This window comes from Brachionichthys hirsutus, chromosome 5 (assembly GCF_040956055.1).
Source record: "Brachionichthys hirsutus isolate HB-005 chromosome 5, CSIRO-AGI_Bhir_v1, whole genome shotgun sequence".
NCBI classification, from domain to species: domain Eukaryota; kingdom Metazoa; phylum Chordata; class Actinopteri; order Lophiiformes; family Brachionichthyidae; genus Brachionichthys; species Brachionichthys hirsutus.
In genome coordinates this window covers 6,474,301-6,500,308 of record NC_090901.1, presented here as the reverse complement: position 1 = coordinate 6,500,308, position 26,008 = coordinate 6,474,301, and the positions used below count along the sequence as shown (strand labels likewise).

At 45.4% G+C, this 26,008-nt stretch overlaps 3 protein-coding genes across 3 annotated transcripts; 1 reads left to right on the top strand and 2 right to left on the bottom strand.

The window, feature by feature from the left end:
* The first annotated feature begins 6,933 nt into the window (after positions 1-6,933).
* On the top strand, positions 6,934-9,494 carry LOC137893687 (proteasome subunit alpha type-4-like). The gene is made up of 9 exons (XM_068739111.1): positions 6,934-7,008; positions 7,403-7,433; positions 7,640-7,682; positions 7,822-7,984; positions 8,156-8,233; positions 8,311-8,399; positions 8,500-8,630; positions 8,999-9,122; positions 9,216-9,494. Exons 2-9 carry the CDS (start codon positions 7,431-7,433, stop codon positions 9,371-9,373), a joined length of 789 nt encoding a protein of 262 aa, XP_068595212.1. The 5' UTR covers positions 6,934-7,008; positions 7,403-7,430; the 3' UTR covers positions 9,374-9,494.
* A 993-nt stretch (positions 9,495-10,487) lies between these two features.
* oaz2a (ornithine decarboxylase antizyme 2a) lies at positions 10,488-14,035 on the bottom strand (the record flags this gene model as incomplete). Its single annotated transcript, XM_068739896.1, is given in 5 exon segments — positions 10,488-11,874; positions 11,981-12,066; positions 12,688-12,860; positions 13,873-13,953; positions 13,955-14,035. Coding segments are annotated over 5 exon segments (552 nt in total), but the record flags the coding sequence as incomplete, so codon positions are not given.
* A 7,650-nt stretch (positions 14,036-21,685) lies between these two features.
* ppib (peptidylprolyl isomerase B (cyclophilin B)) lies at positions 21,686-24,412 on the bottom strand. The gene is made up of 5 exons (XM_068739895.1): positions 24,235-24,412; positions 23,359-23,472; positions 23,152-23,245; positions 22,195-22,379; positions 21,686-22,114 (listed from the first exon to the last, which is right to left on the bottom strand). The coding sequence occupies exons 1-5, from the start codon at positions 24,367-24,369 to the stop codon at positions 21,992-21,994; spliced, it is 651 nt and encodes a 216-aa protein (XP_068595996.1). The 5' UTR covers positions 24,370-24,412; the 3' UTR covers positions 21,686-21,991.
* Positions 24,413-26,008: the final 1,596 nt, after the last annotated feature.

Below are 26,008 nucleotides of genomic sequence, written 5' to 3'. Positions count from 1 at the left end.
ACACATGTCCAACACATTGTTGGAGAAACCAAATCACTGCACAGACACTGGGACATACACACACACACACACACACACACACACAAGCACTCTCCCCTCCCCCTCCATACTTCCAGCCACCAAATCCACTTAGAGGCCAGTGATTGTTTTTTCTGTGTGGCAGCATCTGCTCCTCCTCCTCCTCCTCCTCCTAATTGACTGCCAGTCAGGTGGGGATGGACTGGTGATGGAGAGGTTTCCTCCACAAGTGTTCGTAGTGAGAATCTTGAGAGGAAGAAGTCTGATCGTTTTGTGAAACATGCATAACTAACAACTAACTAGAGAGCGCAGACCTCCACCAATCCCCCCCCAATATTGTGATTTAAACCCATAATTATTATCCGACATTTATTTTATCTACATTTTTGACCATGAAAGCGCTGAAGTGATATCAGAAAACAAGGACCATTTGTAGTGCAGGGAATTTCCCATTAGGAACTTCCCATACTTTTGATTTGAAAAATATCAATAATATCCACAATCTGGATCCGATCCGGATGAAATTCGGAGACAAAAATGTTTAAGCCGCCTGAGTTCATTTACACTCAACAACACGACAGCAGCTTTTCCCCTTCTATTTGATCAGAGGATCCCAGACGACATTTCCATTTCCCCCTCCTATGAGTTAGCTGCTAACTGCTGCTAGCTGAGTTAAATTGTCATTATTATATTTCTGCTACATGACATCACTTTATCGTGTTCATTGTGTGTGCACGTGTTTGTGCATGTGTGTGTGTGTAAGGACTTAAACACCAGCTCCATTCACACCCATGTCATCACAGCAGGCCAGCTTTCACACTCTGCTCTGACTAAATTAAAGCTGCTGCTCTCACCTTGACCTGAGCTGTAACACACACACACACACACACACACACGAATGAGAGCTTTCAGAAGGGTGACAACAGCCAACCAAATCACAGTTACTCAGAAGCTGTGAGCCAATCCCCTGCCTCCCCTCGTTCTTCACCGACCAATGACAAGCCTTCATCATTGTTCCAGATGAGGCTGCTGCTTTTTGTAAAAATCATTATACTGCATGATCTACACTCTTCACTTATTATTCCAAAGTTGCCTCAGAGGGAACAGAGAGCCCTTCATCAACCATGGATTCGGCTGTAGCGGCACAAATATGGATATGCAGCGACGAGCATCTCCATTGGCTCTATCTTTGTGATTTTATAATAACCGGATAAACACAAACACGCATCCAAGCTCATTTTAGCTTAGCGGTTAGCTTTGAGTTCAGGCTATTGTTCCTGCTGTAAATTGCTCGTTTCTAACGTGAATATTTTGTTCAATTTTGCAAAGACACATCTATGAATAAAGTGAATCAATGACATGATTAGTGGGTAATTTTACGGACAGCTGCATGAATATTCTCTTTTGTTCGTGCAAGTCTGCAGAGGAAGAGCGTCCGCCCGGAGGCGTCGGACTGCTGATCAAAGAGACGCCAGCGAGGCAGATGACTTGGGTGGGAGTCGCGTGGATCATGTGGACGAACTCTCCGAACGCTAAACCCCGGAATTTAATGAGGAAAGAGAGATGAAGAGGAAAAACGTTAAAAGAGGATAAAGAGATAAAAATCAAAGATAAAGAGGAAAAGGCTTCACAAGACTTTCATTTTTGTCATGTTGGCCGTCATCCCTGTCGTTAGATAATCTGATGCTCACCATGCTAATCCCTGAGATCTGGAGAGGTTTCAAAAATATTGAAAAAAATACAGCTAATCATGCAGGTTTTAAGCAAACAAGCTAAAATTAGAAGGTTCAAATAAAGTGGTTGGACGCAGCTTTCACTAAATTTAAAATGCATCAGCGTCTATCCTTAGACTCCCTGCAGGATGAGGTAGCGCCGGTTTCCAGGGAAACGCAGGAATTAATGACTTCTGACTTTCAAACAAGCATTTCTGCTTCACAAATTCATGATTTATTCATTTTTAAAATGATTCATTTATTAGTTGAACCAAAGTTTGGTCGGCACTGACACGAATAAATGATCTGGTATTTTTATTTATGTATTTACAATATATTTAACAATTAGTGCCAGATTAAAGTGGAAAGTGTCATAAATAAAGTTGAGCGGCCGAGCTGAGACCCGCTCCGCTTCACAATGAGCAGTCTGGTTACGCCCAAAGCAGCGACAAATGAAAACTACAAAGAGATGTGAGGAACAATAACGGCTGCAGAAATTCACAGCGGGCCGCTTTGAATGGAGAGAATAACAAACAGCATCAAAAGGGCGTCTGCTAGCATGCTAACGACCAGCCAATGACATTCATAATGCAGCGATGCCTTTGAAACTGTCTACGTCACCAGGAGGAGACTTCACATGTGTCACCGAACGATCCGACCTACTGCCAATATTCAGGAAGTACTCGGGATCATTTTCAGATGTCGGAATATTTTCCGCACAGCTGCGTCCAAGTCCTTGAGGATAAAAAAAAATGCGACCAGATGTGGTCAAAGTGCCACGGCATCCATGATAGATGTTAACGCCGTATTAGCGTTTATCTTTTACCATAGAAATAACCACCATGTCTTTAAAAAGTAAGCCCTCTCAGACCCACCCCCGTTGAGATGACGCCTGCCAGAACGCCACGGATGGGGCAGCATGGCTAAGATCACGCCAGGGTGACGAATGCTAGCTATTCCGCGGCGGTGCGTCTACTCCGGCGCTACGTAGCCGGATCATCCACCTGCTGGGCCTCAGAAACCGGTTCTAACCAGCCCCGGGGGGGAAGACGACATCTGATGTCATCAATGCCGACGGGCCGAAAGTTAATTGCCGTTTGCGCAAAACGTTGTTTACTCTGCGTCACCTGAGACACCTGAGACATTTAAGGAGCCGACTTCCCAAGCAACTCCAGAAGAGTTTCCTGAATCCCTCGCAGATCGACGGTACATCAAAGGCACCTAATTTTTCCTTAAGGAGAAGGAAGCTTCATTTATTATTGAAATGTTCCACTGCAAACACCGTGACAAAATTCATCCGTCCAGTACAAGGACACATGTACAGGGGCCCCACAGCGTGCGTAGAGGGCATAGGGTGAAGGCGCCGCTCGGGGGGGTGGAGCTTTGCTCAAGGGCAGTGCTCTGAGTAGACTGGCCCCTCTCCAGCCTGGGGCTGGGATTTGAACCGGTGGCTTCTCTGGTTCCCCAGGCCCAACCGACTGAGCCACCCTATGAAATAAAGTCTGCTGCAGCTGCATCGGGGGAAACTACCCAAATGAAACAAAACAAATAATGTGCGCCATTCCGGAAAAGCACTTCCTGGGAAATTTGAATTTTCTGTTGCTGAACGCCGGGAACGACAACGGAAACCTGAAGAAGGTAGTCGCCTCAGGACAAAGACAGATGCAATGTCAGACTCCACCCCCCCCCAGCGTTGTGGGCGGTCCTACGAATACACCTGGATGCTTATAGCCGCGCTGACACCTGTATGTTCAGCACCGACCGCATCCTGGTTCACAGCAGCAGGTCGGAGCGTGAAGCCCGAGTTCTAAGAATTTAGAAATACGCTAAATGAGACGCAAAATGAAACATTCCAGAACTCCTGCAGGTTTTCAGGAGCTGCGCTTCAGACGAGGTCTACCTTTTAAAGCATGACGCAAAGCAGCCTGAAGGCGTGAAGACACCTGGAAGGTGAACCTCCGCCACCGGCTCATCCGCTCAGTCGCCTCCAACATGTGGAAGGCCGGTGTAACGTCATCACCGACCTCCATGGCGCAGCAGCAGTGTGACGTCAGCAGCCTTTGCGCCTCACCCATGGCGTAAAATGTGACGACCGTCCAAAAACGGACCCCCCCCCCCCCTCCCCCGACACGCACACCGAACCGATCCCATCCCATCCAGCACCTCCTCATCCCGTCCGTGCGTCACGACTCCTGCTGCACCGCGTCACTCTCCACGCTCACGACTGCAGCCCAGATGTCGAGTCCAGCACGCCACGCAACATCCGCACATTAACGCGTTATGTAAGGTGACATGGGGGGTTCCATCACGATAACAACACGCATCATGTGATCTAACGTGACACCTGAGCGTGGACCGGGACGCCACCACCCCGCAGAGTCTGTGGACCTGGAGTGGAAGGGGGGGGCTTACCTCCTTCTTCAGTCCGCTGCTTCTGAGCCCTCTTCTCTGACGAGGAAGAGGAGACCAGCTGTGCGCCTCCCGTCCGAACCCGCAGGGAAACGCTGTCGTGCGTCTCCCGCAGCTCCGATCTCCAAATCCGCGGCAGATACGATCCGGATCCGGATCCGGGTCCGGGTTCGGGATCGGGATCGGGTTCGGGTTCTGGCCGGAGTCCTAAGTCCTCCCGTCACGTCTCCTTCCTCCCACGGCTCCTCTCTCCTTTCTCTTCGCGTCTACAACCGCGGCCAGTCCTACCAGCGCGTGCACTCGCGCTGCGCGTCCACGCCGGGGCCGCAGGGTGGGAGCTACGTAGCAGTGTCACGCGTGGCGCGTGGGTGGGATGAAGGGAGGACCTTCCCCTGGAACAAATGTTGGGAAGTGAATAATTCACATTCAATTATCCTTCATCGGATCGAACACGCGGGATCTGATAGCAGGGGGTGTAATAGTTACTAATAGTTGTGATTAGATATCAATAATGTATTATTAATCATGATATTGAAAGAACAATTAAGTATTAATAAGGAACAAAATACAGGTTTTTATTTTCATAGCAAGCGAACAGTGGGGGTTTTTATGCTTTAAGAGCAGACAAGTGAGTCTAACATTTGGGAATACAGTAAATCACGAAAGAAATAAATTCAGCGCAGCCAAAGAAAAAAACGCCTAAATAAATAAAGCCGCATCCTTTATTTACCCAGACTGCCATCCTGTTCTGCAGGATGGCAGTCTGGGTTTGCGGTGCAGCTCTTTCCTCGTCAATATTTATGTGGATTCACACACGGCATTTAAAATGTGTCCCGGCTGATGATTCGCTCTCTTATCCACCGATGGAGTTGTCTTTGACTGAATGATGGGGGTGAGGAACAGGCCCTTTGTCCTCCAGACGCGTCAACGGCGAGCCGAATCTGTTGAAAGATTACAGTCTTCTCATTTTTGTTATCACCGTGGAGATGTGGGTTGAAATCCAACTCTTCCCCAGCTTCAAAGAAATAACACACCCTGTGAATCTGGGAGATTTATCTGCTGATCTCAGATAAACTCCTCCCTCCAGGGCTGCTCAATCCTGCCAGGTGATGCCTCCATCAACCACCTCCATGTTCTCCCCGTGTCTGCCTGGGTTCTCTCCGGGTTCTCCGGCTTCCTCCCACCACCGAAAACATGCAAATTAGATGAAATGATCACGTTAAAATTGTCCGTTGGGGTGAGTGTGCACGTAATTGATTGTCAGTTTGTGGCCCTGTGATGAACTGGCGGCTTGTCCGGGGTGGACCCCGCCTCTCGCCTGTAGACTGCTGGGCTAGGCTCCGCACAGCTAGCAAAGAATGGTCAGTGAAAAATAGGAATAAAAGGACGAAATAAAATAAAGACTTGTTGCATCGGCTGAAATAATTCAGATCCATCGCTCGGTTTAGGTTTTATAACTACCGGTAAACGTTGACGTTGATCGACTCCTGTTGAGACACCTTTTGTTGCACGTTTGTGTAAACGGCTCTAAAGCAGACCTCTGATTCCGGGAACTGGATAATGACCTCAGGTGACGCCAAACAGACCAGACGAGACACTCATCCGTCACTCAGCCGTAAGCCCGCGTGTCAAAACAGTGTTGGCCAACAGCCATCGCTCCTGAGACGGCGTGGGATGGATACCGTGTTCGGCTCAAATGTTAAAGATGACAGCGAGATCAATGCCAGCGCTGCCAGAGGCTGTTTAAAGATAAATATGTTGAAGCAGATCTAAAATCTGTCTTCAGATCTGCGAGCTGCAAGCCAGCTCCGCAGCCGACGCCGAAGCCAACAGAACAAATCAGACACAGAATCCTCCTCTTCGCTGAATAAACACTGGGGTAGCGTGGCTTGCTTATTGCGGTGTTGCAGCTGTAAACTCTCTATCCCTGCTCAGATCCTCAGAGAGCAATGTGAGGATGTGATTATTGTTGATAATCTCAAAGTAAGCTGCCAGTCTGTGGCAACCCTCCGGTGTTTAACCAACGGAATGGCCACAAACAAGAAACAGAGAGGTTTATTTTACAAAGTCATAGCGCTGAATAACTATTTGACTGAATGGATAACTCATCACCTGGTGCTCATCACGCAAATTCACAGGACGGATCATGAGATCACATGCATTCAGGACGGAAAGAGAAAGAAGATTGACCTAGACAGACCTCTGACCTTGTAATAAACAAAGGCACGGCTGGAAACGACCTCCACCTGACCAGACAGGTCAAAGGTCAGAGGCCAGGCTGGGCTTACAGCTCGGCACCCCTCCAGAGCTGACGTACAGCACGGGACACAAATCAAGCAGCCCAGAGGACTATATTCTCCTCTGTTTTATGAGGTTATTTCCACACAAAGTGAAACAAATAATAAGAAAAGGAAAATAAGTAAATAGGCCTCGAGCCGTGTTCGTACATTCAAGGCAAGCGTTCCCCCTGGTGGAGAAAAGAGTGAATTACATATATACGCGACCAGCGCTGTCCACCACTTACATTTGTTTGTAGTGATATTATTTTGCTATCTGTTAGAGCGCATTCTATTTTGGATGAATATCACAAATGATCACACCATTGGAATATCGATAGTATATTATTATATTATGATATTCTTGTTTTTGGTTTGTTTATATTTGTTTATATTCCTTCTCATTCCTTCCTTTTGCAAGTATATATGTATATTTGTATTTCACTGTTATGTTAATAAAGTTTATAAAAACAAACAAACAAACCTCAGGTGGCGCCAATCAGAGGCAGAGTGGGGCGGGCCCAACCCCACTGTTGACGCGACTCATTTTTATGACGTCATCAAGACCCGCCGCACAGTAAGCCGTTCAAGCGGTAAGCGTATTATTATATATATTTTAGCAAATTACATATAATCGCGTGCTGTCATAACGTCCCGATTCCTCGATACGTCTTATAGAGAATTTGTTTAAAAAGGTTTCGCCACCAGCTAGAGGATTTAAACCCTGATTGGCGGCCGAGGCTAAAATTCTGTTGATTCATCTCCATTTGTTTCAGCGCTAAACCGAGCATAGTCATAAAGATTCGCTAGCTAGCGCTAACCCAAACTAGTTAAGCTTTAACAACGTCTAATTAGCAATTATAATCGCCTTTATTACGTGTTAGCTATTTGGAAATCAAGGCACATTATAGCTCATTTTTGTCTTTCACTGAGATATCCGTTGTCGTCATAAAGACGCTCAGCTGTACTTAATATTGTCTTCACCAGTGGGAAAGCTTTCCTAAAGTCTCCAAAGATGGTGAGTGAACTTTCCTGACCGCTTTTTATGAGTTCTATTTAAAAATGATGATGCTCAACTTAGCTTCTCTTTAGCTTGTGGCACAGTTTTGGGTCCACAGCTGTTGCAGGTCTTCTCGTCTTTCTGCCTTCAGAAGCGTCGTGATCGATAGGATTTAAAATCTCAACGCAGTTCGAGTTTTTAAACTGATTTTTTTTTCCTTTCAGTCCCGTCGATACGATTCACGAACAACTATCTTCTCACCAGAGGGTAAGAGTTATTTACTGTTTCCACTGGTTGTTGTTGTTGTTTTGTTTACATCTGTTCTCTGCTGCTGCTTTATGAAGACTCTTTTTTTTTTTAACCACATCTGCTTCCACATCTGGACTGCACCGCGTGTCATTTCCAGGTCGTCTGTATCAGGTTGAGTACGCCATGGAGGCGATCGGCCACGCCGGCACCTGCCTGGGGATCCTGGCCAGTGACGGCGTGCTGCTGGCGGCTGAGAGGAGGAACATTCACAAGCTGCTGGACGAAGTGTTTTTCTCCGAGAAGATCTACAAGCTGAACGAGTGCGTCCGCCCCGCTCTGGGATTTTGCTGGCATTTTGGTTTGAGAGAAAGAGTCTCTTAAACGGGCGTGAAGTTTAATTTTGTGAATAATTTTCCACTGGAGTGAAATATTTCTTGGATGAGGAGACGCTCAGAGATGCGATGATCCTACATCTTCCCGTTTCCTTGCAGAGACATGGCGTGCAGCGTGGCGGGAATCACATCAGACGCTAATGTGCTGACCAATGAGCTGAGACTGATAGCACAGAGGTAACTTAAGGTCAAAGCGGGTCGGAGTTCTGCCGGTTCTCTTCCGACACGACATGAGTGTGGTGATGCCGTTGTAGGTACTTGCTGCAGTACCAGGAGCCAATCCCGTGCGAGCAGCTGGTGACGGCTTTGTGCGACATCAAGCAGGCCTACACACAGTTTGGAGGTACAAACGGCGCCGCGCGGTTCTGAAGAAGTTGCACCCCCGTCTGCTTAAAACCCAGGACGATCTTCTGAGGTCTGCGTTTGTCCGTCTGTCCTCACAGGAAAGCGTCCTTTTGGAGTGTCGCTGCTCTACATGGGCTGGGATAAACACTACGGCTTCCAGCTCTACCAGAGCGACCCCAGTGGGAACTACGGCGGCTGGAAAGCCACCTGCATCGGGAACAACAGCGCGGTAAGTCTCCCAGGAGCGCTTTTGTTTCCCGCATAATACGTTTTTAAAATGAAATGGGCAGAATTGAAAAGTCATTGAGTCAGACCAGGATATTCGGATTTAAACATTTTGGTCCAACTTGAGGGCGAGGGAATTGGAACGGTGCAATTCCACCTTCTGACACTAGATGGCGCAGCTGCACAGGGGTTTGAGCCTGGTCTCGAATAAGGACTGGATGCTCACAATAAACAGATGTTGTGACCTACTTAGACGAACACCCTTTTGGTTTTTGTGTCTCCAGTATTCATCTTCGCATTTCTTTCTGTCTTTTATATATTTTCCGTTTGTCTTTCCTTTTTTTTTTTCTAAATCTCTCTGCTCCCTTCCAGGCTGCCGTCTCGATGCTGAAGCAGGACTTCAAGGAGGGAGAAATGACTCTTTCAACGGCGCTCGCTCTTGCCATCAAAGTTCTCAATAAAACCATGGATGTCAGCAAGCTGTCTGCAGAGAAAGGTGTGGACTCCAGCCCAATAATAAGAAAGCATGACTCATCGTTCGGACAAAAACACGACTTCACTCCTCCGCCCTGATCCTCTGTCATTTCAGTGGAGGTCGCCACCCTGACCCGTGAGAACGGCCAGACCTGCATCAAAGTGCTGAAGCTGAAGGAGGTCCAGGAGCTGATCAAGAAGCACGAAGCGGAGGAGGCCAAAGCTGAGAAGGACAAGAAAGAGAAGGAGCAGAAGGAGAAGGACAAGGAGTAGCGACGCCCCCACACGCCTTTCATTTGTGCGTTTTGGGAATGAATGATGTCGAGCGTGGATGCAAAAAGCATTAGGTGTGTTTGAATTTGTGTTGTTTCTAAAAATAAAACCAGGGGATGGATCACTGGCTGTGGATCTTTTAATCACCAATTATTATTAGGAATAAAACAAGAGAACAAATCATCTGTTCCTGGTAAAACTCCAAACATTTCCTGAAAATTCCTTCAAGATCCCTCCAGAAACTTGAGTTATCTTGCTAACGGACAGACGGACAAATGCCGGTGTTTGCACAATTTCCGCCCTGACCGGGGCTGACCAGTCGATAGGTCGACTGGTTGGGTTCACATCTGTTCCACTGATTAATCAGAGGATCTCCACCTGCAGCTCGCCTCAGGATGACGCTATGAGAGGACATGCGAGAGATTAGAGAGAACAGGAGGGTTTTATTTACCCGCTCCTCAGGCCTCCCTGCAGCAGCGTTCAGACCGGATTAATCACCGAGTGGTTTAAACGCTGCGCATCCGACGCAGGAATCTGGGATGAACTCAGTTAAATTTATGTAAAGCCATTTTCAGATTAGGGTCAGGAAGGGACTATCTGCCTCTTGTCTTTTAGTCCAGATTAGCGACACATCTTTTAATGCCTTACTTTCCCTGCTGACGTAAGCAGAGTCACTTTCATGAGGCCTTAAACAGGATTTCATAATGCAGTCAATAACAATAACATGAGTTTAACATTAATGCCAACAAAAGTCTGGAGCCTAGAGACATTGAATGCATCATCACACCTGAAGGAAACAAGAGCTGTGATTCGGCCAGACACCTGCAGGCTACCTTTAACGTTCAGTCCCAACCTGTTGCCGTTTGACCCCCGCAGGGTGGCGTGAACGCACCGGTTGCTGCTGCGTTCGCCAGTGAAGCACCGCGTTGCCCGTCCGGCCCCGATCACCGGAAATAGACCGGAGCCGAACCGGCGAGGGATTAATGGCAGAGATCCCAAAAACGTCCCTGATTAAATTAAATCAGTATAGTTTCATATCCGGACGGAATGAAGCCAAACATGGAATCAAGTCCTCGTGTTTTGAACGTTTTACCAGCGATTGAAGACAGAAAACTCATTTACATAACAAGATTTATTTGTCTTCATTCCAAGACAAAACATTTCCAGAGTATACAAGAGTGGATTGTCATTGAGTGGTTGCTAATTACATCACTGAGAAACAAATCCCTCAACTAGAACAGTAAACATTGGAGAAATAAACACATAAAAATATACCTCTGAGAATCATTTGAGCTTATAATCAGGGATCAATCAGTAGCAACGAAGACTCGCTTGGTCGGAACACATGCAGAAGAAAACCCGGCTACGCGCCTCTGAGGCGTTGCATGTGCGGCTGGCGTGGGAATGTCGGATAATATTGCTTTACATACCAGGATTACATGAATATAATTCAAAGAAAGTCGGTCTGAACGAGAGAATGGATTCTTTGGCATTTTAAAAACCACGCAGGAACCGCCCGAGGGGCTTCAGACGCATCGTTTCTCCACACGGGATGAAACATGGAACATGGAAACACTTCCCAGTAAGACTCGAGAGTAGAAAATATCAACATTGCACGCTTCCTCTTTAGGCACGAAAAGCCTGGTTTCAAGCGACTGTCGCTGCCTCACAGGTTCACGTCAAGTCAAAGTAAAGGAGATACTAATGAACAGATCTCTAGAAAAACATACAAATGAAATCCCCGTTTGCTGCGTATTGTATTATTTATTCCATATAATGAATTCCTGTAACAAAGACAGGCGCGGCAGCTGCAGACTAACTATTTCTAGACTTGACTTTAACGCTGACGAGGCACAAACCGGGCCTCAAACTTAACCACAGTTAAACACTATGTTTTAATATAAAGCAACAGGAACAGCTTCTTGCAGCTTGACCACCGACAAACATCAACCCAGACGAGCTGCACCGCTGTCACATTCGGGATGAAGGCCGCTTCGTGGCTCGGAGACGGTTTCAGCTACACGAGCGCTAAAGAAATAAAACGGGTTGGAATGATATCAGGAAGAGCTGAAAGGCGTACATGCTGCGATATGAAATCAGGATTTCACCTGTCTATACTTTAGAACATTCCGTTGATCACATCAAACCCGCAGTTCTCTGCTTTTAGCCCCACAAACGTCGTCTCTGTCCTCCGGAGGCCGTCGGACAAACACGCTGAATTTTAACGCGAGAATCCGACCGCTCCTGAATGTCAACGAGGCGTTTGTCTCGTCGATGGAGCCACGAACAGATGATGAGGCTACGAGAGGAGCTCGGTTGGTTTCAGAGAGCAAACAGGTTTCTATGTGGGAGGGGGGTGGGGGGGGGCAGTCACTCCTCGTCTGAGCTACCGTTGTCCAGAGAGTAAACCATGAAGGCCAGATCGGGCCGGGCCGGTACCAAGGGGCTGCCCGGCTTCACCATCTCAAAGCCGACGTACTTGAAGGTCTTTATGATGGACGCTGGGGAGGACAGGAGGACAGGGGGACAGGGGGGTGAGTCCACCGAGAAGACGCTTAAAACAAGCGCCCCATACTCTCGTAAGGAGCGAGAATGAAAAGGGCTTACAGCGATCCGCTCTGCTTTTATGGAACCACAGGAACACGTAGTTAACTTTCAGCTTCTCCTCAGCGAACTCCAGCAGAGCCGTTAGCCTGAGGAAGACAAGGACACGCCGGGAAAGACGATGAAGGTGCGTTTCAGCGTCACAATCAAGCAGCATATTTAAAAAGGAACCCCGACTATACCGGCATGTTAGCTCTGTACGAGTTATTTTGCTGCCAGTAACATTACTAAGATAAAATGTTCAGTGATAATTTCCATTTGTTATATTTTTGTATAAACGTATTTTGCATGTAGGTGGCCATTGTTGTTTACGTCGCAAGGCATTCTGGGTGTGCCGCCAAACGGATGCAGCGAACCGTTAGCATTTTGTTTCACGCAAACAGCTCATTAGCATACGTTTTATTTGTCTCAGAACTAAACGACAGGCTCCACTTCTATGTAGCATAAAACTCCATGTTTTATGTTTACGCTGGGGAGAAAATGGATCAACTCAAGGCCTGGTTCGTTCCTGTCAAAAGCAGGATAGACTGGGATGAGAACAAAGAACCCCCTCCTTGTGGCACCGGGTCAGATGGGCTTGTAATGAGAGTCGCAGCAGTTCCATTGGCTCTTCATTTAATTAGCCTTTGATCTCCGTGAGTATTTGATGCTATTCATTTAGCACTAAAGCCCCGCCCCCCCGTGGAGACTTTTCATTCACATATCCTCACCCCTCTTTGCTACCCTGCACCAACGACCCGGCAGGGATCTCCAGAAAGAGGCCGTCTTCCGATAGGGCCGTTTCCCAGAGGGCCGAGTGGCGTTCACTCAGCTGGTAGTGGAAGCGGAGGAGAGAGGGGTTCCCGTTTGCTGGAGCGGCCTGCGTCACCGTTAACTTCTCATCCTGCAGGCGGGACGGGAGGGGAGGGATTGGGTTTAGCAATTTCAGCTGGAAACCATTTAGAAACCAAATGTGACAACATAAATTTGAAAAGGTTTTCCGTTTCTGTTGTTAGTCGGCTACCTGCAGTAGCGGATGTGCTAACACGCTGGGCAGTGATCGTCGGCTATCTGCAGTAGCGGATGTGCTAACATGCTAGGCAGTGATAGTCGGCTACCTGCAGTAGCGGATGTGCTAACATGCTGGGCAGTGATAGTCGGCTACCTGCAGTAGCGGATGTGCTAACATGCTGGGTCGAGATTCTCTCTGGAGCTGATCATAAACGCGACGTTCCTTCAAAGTTATCGCACGCTGTGTGAGCAAATACTTTTGAATATTGCTAGCGTTTCCTCCCTTCAATGCTAAATCCTCTTTACAAGTCGTCCTGCTGTCATTCTCTCTTTTGAAGTAAACAGTGTGCCGTGTAACAACATTCACACTTAAACACTGAGAACTGGTTCTCAACAAGAACTGGCTTTTCGATTCCCGTCCCTAATAGCCAGACAGCAGCTGGACGGGTAAAGCCGACATCGGCTCGCTGTATCGTCACCTCATCGGCTCGTCCAATAGAAACCATCTGCAGGAGCCGATGACAAACCAGAGAGGAATGTAAAGCTCCACCTCCCGACTTAACCGGGATGTTTTCTGGTTTCTCCTCATCTCAATTGGAAATGAACTAGCAGCAGTGAAATGAAGCAACTATCTAAATCAGTTTGACACCTGTAACTGTTTTTAACCTTTAACCTTTATCCTGTGGGTCTGTCCTAGCAGCAGACCGGTCTCGCACGTTTCTTTCCCTGTCGTGACATTTTCAAGCATTTATTTTTAAAACTCAAAGTGAACATCCTTTAAATGTTGCCCTTCTTGGGGTCTGTTACGGCGCTCGTCATTTGACATGATGGATTCACACATGTAGATGCTACCAAGACAAATTATTTACAAGTTGTCCCCATGTTCTGAAGGGGAAGACAATCACCTTGTGAAGTAGCACTCCGAGAGAGGGATCCCTGCCATTCCCTCGCCCACCCGGGATCTTCAGTTGTGGGTGAGGGACATCAGGAACACCACAGAGGCCCCGGAGCCCGAGGGATGGAGCCGGGCTGCCGAGATCCCGCTAACCAGGAACTGGAAGGAGAAAGAATCACCAGTTAGTTCATGCCTAGACAAAACAACATGCCAAACACACGGAAAGTGGAGACAAAGACGCAAACATGCTTGTTAATTCATTTAGATTTCTTAAATGTTGCGCAAACAAACGTCTAATGGCTGATTGGAAGCAGCCGATTCTGCTGTTAACACTTTGGACCGACTCAAAGGAACCATGCAGCTCGTAGTCAGGTCTGCAAGAACGACATTATCCTAACCCTGCGACCACGTTTCAAACCAACTCGCATCATAATGCACAAACGAGCGCCGCTAATGCTAGCTACAGTCGACCAAATGTCCTGAAAATCCATGGTCAGCGGTTCTGTTTATGTGGAACCGATGGCACAGACGCATTAAACAAAGCCTGTGATTTATAAAAGCGTTGAAGGAGGCCCTGATGGATTGTACATGGGGTGGAAGGAACACATCAAACGAGCACATGATCTGGAAACAACTCTGGAAATAGCTCAGGAGGCTTTCTGGGACACATATCTTCTGTGTTTTGAGTTACAGCCCAACTCGGGGCAGACGTGAGGGCAGTCAGCCCTGACGATACTCAACAAATACTTGTTCCAGTACCAACCGGTCCTTTAATCAATATTAAATGGCAGCAGGTGAGCCATTTTCCCTGCAGACAGGACAGGTAACCAGGAACACCTGATATCACTACGCCTGTTCTGTTCACCTCCCGAGACTGCCTGCAGCGTTTTCCTCTCATCAGCGCAACGGTTTTTACCGGCGCCGACAACATATGATCATCCGTTACTGTTGGGTTTTGTCTGCACCAAGCGGAAGACCTAGGCAACCTCTCGAGAGGTCGGTAGCGCCTCATTCAAGAACACTAGGAAACCAAAGTGCTTATTTATTTCACACAAAACAAACAGACTAAAACCCATACGGGCGGTCGACAGGTAGCACGCAGACGGAGGAAGAGGTTAGCACGCCTGCCAAGACGTCAAGACCTGTTTTCTTTTTCCATATTCACTTTCAGAGAGCGACACGTCCTTGAGGCTGTCCTTGACTGAAATGCCGGCTTGTTTTGAAAGGCAATACTTTTACGCAGCCCTCCCCAACCGATGATGCCGCTCCAAGTAGGAGCGACATTTATCTGCTCGGGAGGGTTAGAAGGTCACCCTAAAAACAGATTATACATTATGTCTCCAAGCCTGGGCTGTATTAATATGCCAGGATTGAATCATCTGTGTGTTACAGAACGATTCAAAGATGTCAAGCTGCTTTTAAAATTTAGAAGCTTCCACAATCGGAATGTTCTTCCTGAGATGCAAGATGTTTTTGGAACAGTTTCAGGTGAATTGTTTTGGGGGTGGTTGAGCACTGAAGAATGGCCGACAGCCAAGGAACACACGTCTCAAACAAAACAGGAAGTGCTCAGCTCAGTCTTCCAAGAAGATCAAAACAACATCTAACACTATAACCCCGAGAGCCAAGTCATAAAAAAGGCAGAACTCTTGTTTGGTGAAGATGTTAGGCAAGCGCAGGACAGTGAACTGTTGACCAGTGGGAGTTTGACAAAAAAAGCATGTTGGAAAGACGTCGAGAGAGAAACAGGGCAGACCACATTGAGCTAAATGCCCAGGCTAGCATGCTAACACGGGTTAACAGTTCCTGTTTACCACGTCACCGTCTCAGACAAAAAGCCAACTGTCAATAACAAAGCTGTTGACAAGTTACACAATTATAATACATGTAATAACGTCACTCTTGGCAACCACCTATTCATCTAGAATCAGGGCGTGTCTGACAAGTCCAACGCTGAGGCAGGACATGCCGCTGCACCAAGTGAAGAGGCAGCGTCCGCCCCACGGAGCCAGAGTAACGTCAACGTTAACTTACAACAGACTGAAAAAAGATATACCGGTACCGACAATTCACCCCTCTATCATGTTCCCTGCATTTTAAATATCTCAAACCAGAGACTCTGTAGATTAGCTGCTCAAGCAGAAATGCATCACTATCCCTTCTTTGCTAAAACGACCCCATTTCAGCTCGTCAGATAGCAGTATTTGCGCCTTGTTACTTGGATAGTGCCAAATTACAATTAAAGTTATCAAAACGCATGTTTTAGATTGGTCTTTTATTCAACAAACTCAACAATGCCTCCATGAGGAAAAACAGTCTTTTAAATGCAGAAAAAAAAAAGAACGTCTTTTTGGTCTTCCGTGACGTTTTGATGACGTTGGTAGAGCAGACAATATTCTGCCTGGAATAGTTACTTAATCAATAATCCATCCATCTTCTCGTAGATGAGACAATCATCTCAACGACAAGACCATGCAAACTCCGCATAGACGGGATTCGAACCATCTTGTTGTAAGGTGACAGCGCTACCCACTACGCCACCGTGCAGCCCTAATGACAGTCTTGCAAACTGATTTTTTTCTCTGCATCCAAAAGCCCCTCCAAATGAGTCCATTTAAATCCGGTACGCGACTCACAGCCTCGGAGTCGGTGCCAAAAGCTGATCGACAGTTCCTGATGCCAGCGGAGAATAATTAAGAGAGTTAATGTGGAATAGAAACATCCAAGTGCCTCGATTTACAAATTTTCCACTAACTGGGGAACTTACAATCAGGTAGCTTTAGTTAGACAACCCAGACGTTTCTGACCCCCCCCCCCCCCCCCCACCACGAGTGGAGAATCAGTGGGTTATGTCACATTTATCAAGAAAACGGACATTTTCACTTCTTAACACTTTAGTTGTTATAATGTATATAATAACCAACTCACTGATTGACAGTGAATGCAACAGGAACAGCTTTCGACTAAGACGCTAAAGTTTTTAACAAAGAGAGCTTCAGGAACCCCGGAAGAAAGAGAGACAAAAAAAACACAAGCACACACACACACACACGGGATGTGTTCAGCGTCAGACAGCAATAAATGCTTTTTATATTAAAAAGTGCCTCTTTTAGGATCTTTTAAATATCTAGCAGCTCGTATCTGACGTCAACCGCTTTCAAAGGCAAACAAGTAAGCTAATTTTATGTCGCAGTATTGTCTTCCATATTTAACGAGTTGCTAAAAGTAAAGTCAAACTGTTTTTTACAGGTCCCACTAGAAGTTCATATTGACCCGAAACAAAACCTGAATTGCGTTATAATAATTACGATATTCGGAAGCTAAACTCTCTGACATTTTGAGGAAATGATTAGCATCTTCCTACCTTTCCGCTGTGTTCGGCATATCTTCGAAGAAATTCTAATTTTTGTGGCTCTTATGATAAACAAAAACAATAACTACTTATTAAGAACTCCACAGGAAAGTCACCCTCCGTAGATCTGAGAGAAACTTGCTGACGAAGGCTCCACCGTGACCGGTTGTATACGGGCAGAACGCGACTTCGACACCGTCCAGCGGACACTCCGTCTCACGGAAAGAGATACCGTATTTATAGCCAGCAAGGCATCATGGGTAAACCAAACCAGGAAGTGGGTATTTTGTACACGCCCCCTGAAGAAAGTAAACAAAACAAAAGTAATAATATTATCAGAATGAAAAAATATTTAGATTATACTTTGAGGCAGGCTGCATCTCTATACTAAAATATTATGTTATTTTTATATGCATATCTAATCATCTTTCTTATTAATATTATATATGCTTATAAAAATAACATAACCTTCCAGGAAATAGATGCAGCCTGCCTCAAAGTATAATCTAAATAATTTTCAATTCTGAGAATATATATATATATATATGTGTATAAATCGGTACATAGTCTCTATTTCAGAGGCAAATCAAGCAAATGAGATGACACAGATGAGATGACACGTGTTAAGCTCCCTTCTCTGTATAAGGCGCTTTTGATAAAAGGAACACAGAGAAGGATCTATGAGTAGAAATATTATTAAAATGCACCATTGTACCCATGGACATTAGGAGGATAAATACAAAAACTGAAGGAAAAGTGAAACAGGGAGTCATTTTTCTCCATTTAAATGGGCCCTTTGTCCCTGCTGGGGTCACATTTTGACCCAGCCTCTCATCTGGAGTCTGAACACAGACACGGTTATACAAGAAGCAATGGAAAAGGGTCCCTGTGCCAAACAGATTATCAGGTTAGTAACAAGATAGCAAACCAGCCACTCGATCCTGGCGCTTGACAACGTGTGGTTGCTAGGCCTGCCGCTTGTTTGGGTCAGCAGGGGATGTGGGGGGGTCACTCCCAACCTGCCCGCCCTGATGGAACACGGGGGTTCTAACGGGACGTTTTCACTTCATAAACACGGAGACTGAGGACTTGGCCTCATTCTACATAACGCAAAATTTGCTCCTAACTGGATCTACACCGTCCACATGATGATCTGGATCATCATCAAAAGGTTCTAGATTGTTCTTGGTATCTTTACACACCAACCATGAAAAGTCAAAGTGAATCAGAGTTGACGTGTATTTTTAACTGATCTCTGAATCCATAAATGGGTTTTAATGTTAAAATGTTATTTTTTTTCCTAACCTCATTCTGGATCAGATCCAGAAGACATGTTGCATGATGGTTCATATCGGACCCCTTTATGACTGGGATTTCTGATGAGTGAATTGCATGCATATTTTACAAGATAGTTTTTTTTTGAAAAAGCCTCCATTTTTAGTAAATGGGAAAATCCAGATTTTTTTTGTATCTAGACTGGTATTTGGATCGCTCTCAAAATTGAATGGGATCTAAATCAGACACATCTTCAGATTTTTCATCAAGGTCCATCCAGCAGTTTTTCAGTAATCCTGCTAACAAATAGAGAAACGGCAATTTTCATTCTAAGACTGAGAAGGAGGCGATGGATTGAATATAGACCTGGAGAGAAAAAACTGCCCCCTGATTAAATTCTCATGCTATAATTTGTACATTTGTAATATGAATTTCAACCTGAGGAAAATCATGAAATTTTGTATGGATCAAAATAAAAATCTGATCGAAATTTTGTAATATTTGAGCCACTGAGATAAAAAAAAAAGAAGCCTTGAGGTAAATAAAAATGCTTCTCATATTAACATAAACTCTTCTAGATGGGGAAATATTGATCAGAAAACGGATTCCCTCTGTGGGAAATACTCTCACTGATTATGTAGATATTTCCTCCCATCAACATCTTAGACATGAGTTCCAGAGAAGACATTTGTCCAGTGTCAAACAATGGAGAGCCATCAGAAAGACCCGGATTAGGACACTCTCTCCGGCCTTGTTGCAGCATCTTCCGGTTCAGAGCGGATCCAGCATCCATGGAGGAAGGGCAGGAGATCGTGAGAACCCGGGCGACTCACCCGGAGAAAGCTTCCCCCACAGAACAATGTGACAAACTCCTCGAGCAACAAAGGAGGGGAAGAGGAACCCAAGAGGAAACCGGAGAACAATGTAGATGTGGAGGCAACACCGGGTCTGGGTGGGAACCCAGAAGCCCGTCAGATCCTGGTCCAGAAAACAAGGCCCAGTTCCCACGCTGGGTTTCCCACGTCACTCCTTGCGTTGTTTATTTATCCTCCTCTTGCCAAACGTTTTCCTGCAGGACGTTCGCAGCACTGACTGTTTGTGTTTCCCACCAGCGATTGTGAACTCGACCCCGGCTCTATTTAAATCATTTTGCCTGCAGGCTGAACACTTTATACATTATTCTAATTCTGTTGATACCTGCCATCAACACCTGTCCTGGGGGACAGGTAACTCTGAATTTGGAGGAACCTTGTTGACTGCTTCCCGTTCCCACTCTTGATTCCACATGCATGCAAGTGGCTGAAAGGTACCGGAGCCCCGAGTGGGTTCTGGACCGACGCCTTAAACGGTGTCAACCTGAATCTGAAGAGACATCATGGTTCACACGGGGACATCTGGAATCGTCCAGCTTCCTCCTGGATTCTCCAGTCAGGTCTGACTGCGAGGAGACAAGCATCCGAGCGTTCTCGTCCCCGATAGGACGGCAGGACGTGGACCTTCCATCCTGCACGCATCGCTTTGTGATCCTCTGCAGTGTTCTTTTAATCTCAGACACAAAGCCTCTAGCAGGAAGCTATGCCAGACATGTCCGGCCTGCCGGGCCCTTTCCCAGTAAAGCCAGTAAGAGAAGAATAACAGTTTCACAGGACGATCCCCGGTCGCCACAAACAAGGCCAAACCGAACAACGGGGGGTTTAACCGGGACGGCGGTTGTGCCGACTCCAGTGAATTCTTTCCATACCTTTCTTCTGGTGAGTCACTGGATGCCCGAATGAATCCGAGCAAAACAAGAAAGGCTGGTCAGAGATTCCGTTTCGATCTGAAATGAAGTTTTCCCTCAGAGTAACAATTTTTTTTTTTACAACTAAGAACAAACTTAATTTACAGCTCATTAAAACTGAATTGTAATTATAAGCCTCAAAGGGGAACACTGCCTCTGTAACCATGGAGTATTCCAAACCGTCTCTGCGTATGGACAGACTTTCCCTGTGGCTGCATGCGTTTAATATCAGGGTGGGTACATAATATAGTGCTTTACAAGATACTCAATAGTCAAACGGACAATTTTCCTTCACGGTGTTGAGATGAAATCATCCGGTGTGATCCCGCCAACACCCAAGGGTGAAAAAAAGCAAATATCCATCATCCAGATGCCAACCTTTATTTAATTTGACCTACATTTAAAAATGAATGTTTTATAGGGCTAATGGAAACTTCACTTTAGTGAGCAAACAAATAACAAAGACACAAACTCAACCTCAGATCCAGTCGTGGTGAATCTGCTGATTCCTTGTGGGGTAAAATGTGACTTATTCAAAAGCAAGTGAGTAAATAAAACAATTGGTCAAATGTTGCTTTTCTCTATTAGCTATTAAACTTATAATACACCCTCTGTGACCCCACATCATAGGAGGACCCGTCCTGGGTCTATCATGAGACTATTGCTGTGTGGGTCCATTGATATGATGGGGAAGCTGAACTGATCTGCCTTTTGACTGGTTTTAGAAGAACGCTGTCTGTGTCCCGAAACAGCTGCCGACAGCAGTGCTTCGTTGGAAGACGGTAAATACGTTGCTTTCACAGATTGTTTGAGAAAACAAATCTTTCCAAAAGTCAGTCATGATGAGCAGCTCGTGATTTGAATTATACACAAAACCAAGAGATCGGACTCTTTGGTGCGATGGCGTCCCCTGCAGGTCACGCTGACACTCACATTTCAGAAGCTCCCTTTCATCTGGGCAGTCTGCTGTGACGCATGTTTATACCACTCACATGCAATAACACTCTATAAGGTTTCCATTAGTTAAGTCAAACAGGTCATCAACATTCCTAATCTCATTGTGTAGCCACAATGCAAGGCCAATAAAGGTTTTCTATTTCTAACATGAGTAAATGGCACCCCCCAGGGGACACACGGATGGACAGAACCGCCGGCGATCACAAGAGCCCCGCCGGTCCGTCCGTCTCGTAGAGATAACTCCAAATGTTCTCGGCGGATCTGGATTAACAAAGGTTTCTGCCCGATGCGTTTCAGTAGGTGATTACAGGACTACGCAGGATTGACTGGACAGCTTATTTGGCTGTTTTTGGGTTGATAATGATCCAAAGTCACCATAATAGTGTCGAAACATGGGAAAAGTGAGCTTTTCATAAAATGGGACCTTTAAGGTCTATTATGATGAAACCCACTCAGCAGTTTATCAAAACGTGAAACTTTTATTTCAGATTTCATCATTTCTTTACAAAAACAACAACGAAACCGTTAAGTGCGCCTCGGAATGCTCGTTGATAAATGGACCCAGAGTGACCGTGTGACGTTGACGCTCCTCCGGTGCCTTAAGACTGCAGCCACCGACACAAACGGCCCAAAGCCCCTCCCCTCTCGGACCACAGAGCTGTTAGCGGGAAAAAACCAACAACAAAACCAACAACAAAATAACAGTGGGCTGCATGCTTCCCGACACCCCCAGTCCTTTTGTCACGTGGCTCCATAAGCAGCGCTTTACTCCTTGGCAACAGCAAATGGCTTTTCCACATCAGTTACTTTACAACCGGCGATGACGACGTCTTTTATGGGCCTATCATTGCTGCCCGTCTTTGTGTCTTCAATCTTCTTTACTACCTCCTAAAAGATTGGGGGGGGAGCTGTGAATGAACAGCCCAAACCTTCAACATGAGAAAACAAATGCAGGTCCTGCCGCTCACCATTCCTTCCAGAATTTTTCCAAAGACGACGTGTTTGCCGTCCAACCACGGCGTCTTCACGGTGGTGATGAAGAACTGGGAGCCGTTGGTGTCTTTGCCGGCGTTAGCCATGCTCAGCCAGCCAGCGCCGTAGTGCTTCAGCTTGAAGTTCTCATCTGGGAACTTGTCTCCATAGATGCTCTTGCCTTTCAAGAAAACAAGATTCACATCAGCAGGATTGAGGAGCAGCCGATACCCGTTTAATAAAACACAAGGATCAAGGGTGTGGCCAGACTTGTGGCGGTGAGAGCAAGTGGTTGCACTAACTTAAATTACTTCCACATTGGATTACACTTCATGGCCCAATTAAAAATCAACCCTGAAATTTTCACGGTAATAAAAACTGCTGTAAGAAATGTTTCTTGACATGCAAGTATAATTTGTTCCTGGACTGAGCTCGTAACTCAAATCCCTCGCATATCAAATAAATGTTCCTCATACAGAATAACTTTAAACAAATCAATCCGTTACGGCATCTAAAAACACTCAAATCAACGCTACCAACAATGGAAAAAAACTTTAATTGCTATATAGATACATAAAACATAAAATTACATAAAATTATATAATACATGATATAGAAGAGACTTTAATCTTTCGTTTGGTAGGTTTGGTGTTTAGTCCTAGTAAACAATATTCTGTGGGTCTGAAAAACAGGTCAAAATGCTGGAAAACGCTTGGCACTGAATGAGTTAACAGTATTTAACACTGCAACATACCTGGATTAATGTTTGCTCTATTCAAGACCAAAAAAATAAAAAATAAACGTCTTAATAATCTGCCCAACAGTAAAGTGGCAGCTCTTCATGCACACTTTAATCCCGTTGCCTTCAGTCGTGGAGTTTTATGAATGGAATCTTTGAACGGGTAACCTTCTCAACGTGAATGCCACTGAGAAGACGGCAGGTTCCACCTTACCTCCAGTCCCATCTCCTTTGGTGAAGTCCCCACCCTGGATCATGAAATCCCTGATGACCCTGTGGAATTTGCTGTCCTTGTACCCAAATCCTTTCTGTTCAATGGAAATAAATAAAACAAAATGAAAGACAAACTCCAGACAACTGTACTCTGAATATAAAGTATAAAAGCTCAACAGGAGTTTAAACTCAGGTTTAGTATTCTCACCTCTCCCCTTGCCAGAGCGATAAAGTTGTCAGCCGTTTTGGGAACAGTTTTCCCAAATACACCTATTACAATGTCTCCGGCTACGTCACCTCCAATTTCGATCTCGAAGGTCACCTGTAACAGAAATCAAGTATTTAAATTTCACATAAAGAAGGTGACATTTAAAATGAAAATAAATTATCGCCACCTCATCCAGGATTTAACCAGTTATAACAAATGTTATCACATTCCAGTAAACTCTTTAATCCCATTCTGCACCATTTTGTCAGATTGCGCAGCTCATCTTCGGCTCATAAACTTATTTCCCATATTAATGCAACTGAAGACAAAGTGTTTCGAGCGTTAATTTAACATTTAAAACGACCGGTCCGTGGAAGGGTCAGTGGAACGCGAGGTGCTTCGTGGTTCTTGCGGACGTGGACAGACACAAGGCCTGACACCAACATCCGGAGAGCCCCACTAGGCCACGGTCACGGATGCAGAAAAAGGACCGTACAAATAATTTAAACCTCAAAACGATGTTCGGACGCTGATAATTTGTATTTTATTCGGGGAAAATACGAGACTGGACACAAAGGCTAAGGTGCTAGCTTAGCAACAAATACACAGGAGGAGCGAATATTTCTGACTGGCAGCAGCGATTAATCCAGTTGATAGCACCAAATAAAAAAGACCGTAAATTATATTTAAACCTAATATTAGCCAAAATATCATGCGTTGATTTATTAGACTAATCTTACTACAATGAATGCTAGGTCTCGGCTAACAGTGTCACGGACACAGAGGCTCTGACGTGGCTTTAAATGCTAACAGTTAGCACTAAGGAAGAGCTTTAATTTCCGACTTTAGCAAGCTAGATAGCGAACATCCGGATACCTTATGTGTTACTTTGGGGCCGCTCTTCTTCTCGTCAGCCGATGAACCATTTGGGAAAGCGAGGAAAACCACTGTTACGACAATGATTGTGATCGCTACAAGGAACTTCATCCTTCTCTCGCAGAATCTCACCATCAACAGAGGAAAAGAAGCAACTCGGCGGCGGCCTGTAGCGCAGCGCTGCTAGCTTTATAAGAGCACGGTAGAGGGCGCGCAGTATCCGGGGTAGCGATTGGGTCGAGCATAGGACACAAGGGCGGGGCTTCAGCGCAGACAGCAGACGCAGAGGTCTCTCATTGGCCGACGTAACAGAGCATCGTAACCATTCAGGAGCAGACGCGTGTGTTCAAGTCAAATAAAGAGATCATTGTTAAAACGGTGCTGTAACAGTTTTCAAGAAGCTACAACTAAATCAAAGTTTCAAATACGACACTCATTCTCAATCAAAGCAAGAATGTTCTCTATTTTATAATTAGATTGGCTTGTACAAATGCAGAGCATGTCTTATGATAAATCATGCATCATCATACAACGATATTTGTGAATGAATGAATGAATGAATATATTCATTAGATAGAATGTTAGAGTACAAGTACAGTCACACAGTAGCATGTATTACAGTACAAATAAAGTCAAACATCCTGTCTAAGAGGAGCATTTCAAAAAAAACCCTTGCGGTCTTGTTTCCGTTGAAAGCCCTTCGTACATAAATCATCCACAATTAACAATAAAATTTTAACAATACAAATAAAAATAAAACCAATATTCAATAACTCAATTGATGCAACGTAACATTAGAAAAATAAAAATAAAATGATTTTACACCGCCGATGCAAACTAACAATTAATCTAAAATAAATTACACATGAACACATGAAAACACAATTCAGGAAAAAATAAACAAAGTGATCAAAACTTATCACAGTGGTTATAACCAGTATTAATGCACCAAACGGAGTCTACCCGAGTAGGTTCAGTTTCATGTTTCTACCAATAGATGGTGCCGCATCACATCAAAATTATATTTTATAGTGGAGCGTACTGCTGAGTAGCTGCGCCAGGGAACAGTTGGGAACGATGCTCATGTTCACAAATCATGAGCTATGTCTGCAGAAATCTGCCCTACAGGACCGAGTCAGGCGTCCGGCGCTTTAGAAAAGCTTTAGATAAACTTCGTGCAACACCTTCACACTCATGACTGTGCTCATCTATTCTGTGCGTCCGGCAAGTTATGAAAAATGCAAAGAGCTGGTTGGAAGCTGGTGTTTAACTCTTGTACAACAATGTCCTCTGCAGAAAACATTTGTTTTAATGGTTGCCTGAGAAATGATTGTTTGGGCGATCAGGTTTCTAAAGCACTTTGTCGGATTATCTTCTGGCTGTGCGCTGCGCACGCGTACGCACACACCGACTACACGCGTGCACGCAGTCAGACGTAACCTCATTAATAATTCATTACAATTTGTGGAGGAGACCTATAAAATATCCATAGACTCTCAGCAAGACGTTCGACTCATGGGTTTACATCCAGGTTTGACAATCCCAAGAGGTGTGTGTGTGTGCCATATTCACTGCATGTCTCCGTGTGTTTGTGTGAATGTGATTGATTTTGATGAATGGGTGTGTGTGTTCCAGAAGTCAAGGTTGTGTTCGGCTGAGGCGGCTCGGTCCAGCCCGGAGACGAGGGACAGGTATGAATGGAAAGGACAGACGTCATCATGTTGGACACGCAGTCCTTAGTCCTGGTCATCTTCGGGTTAATTATGTGTGAATG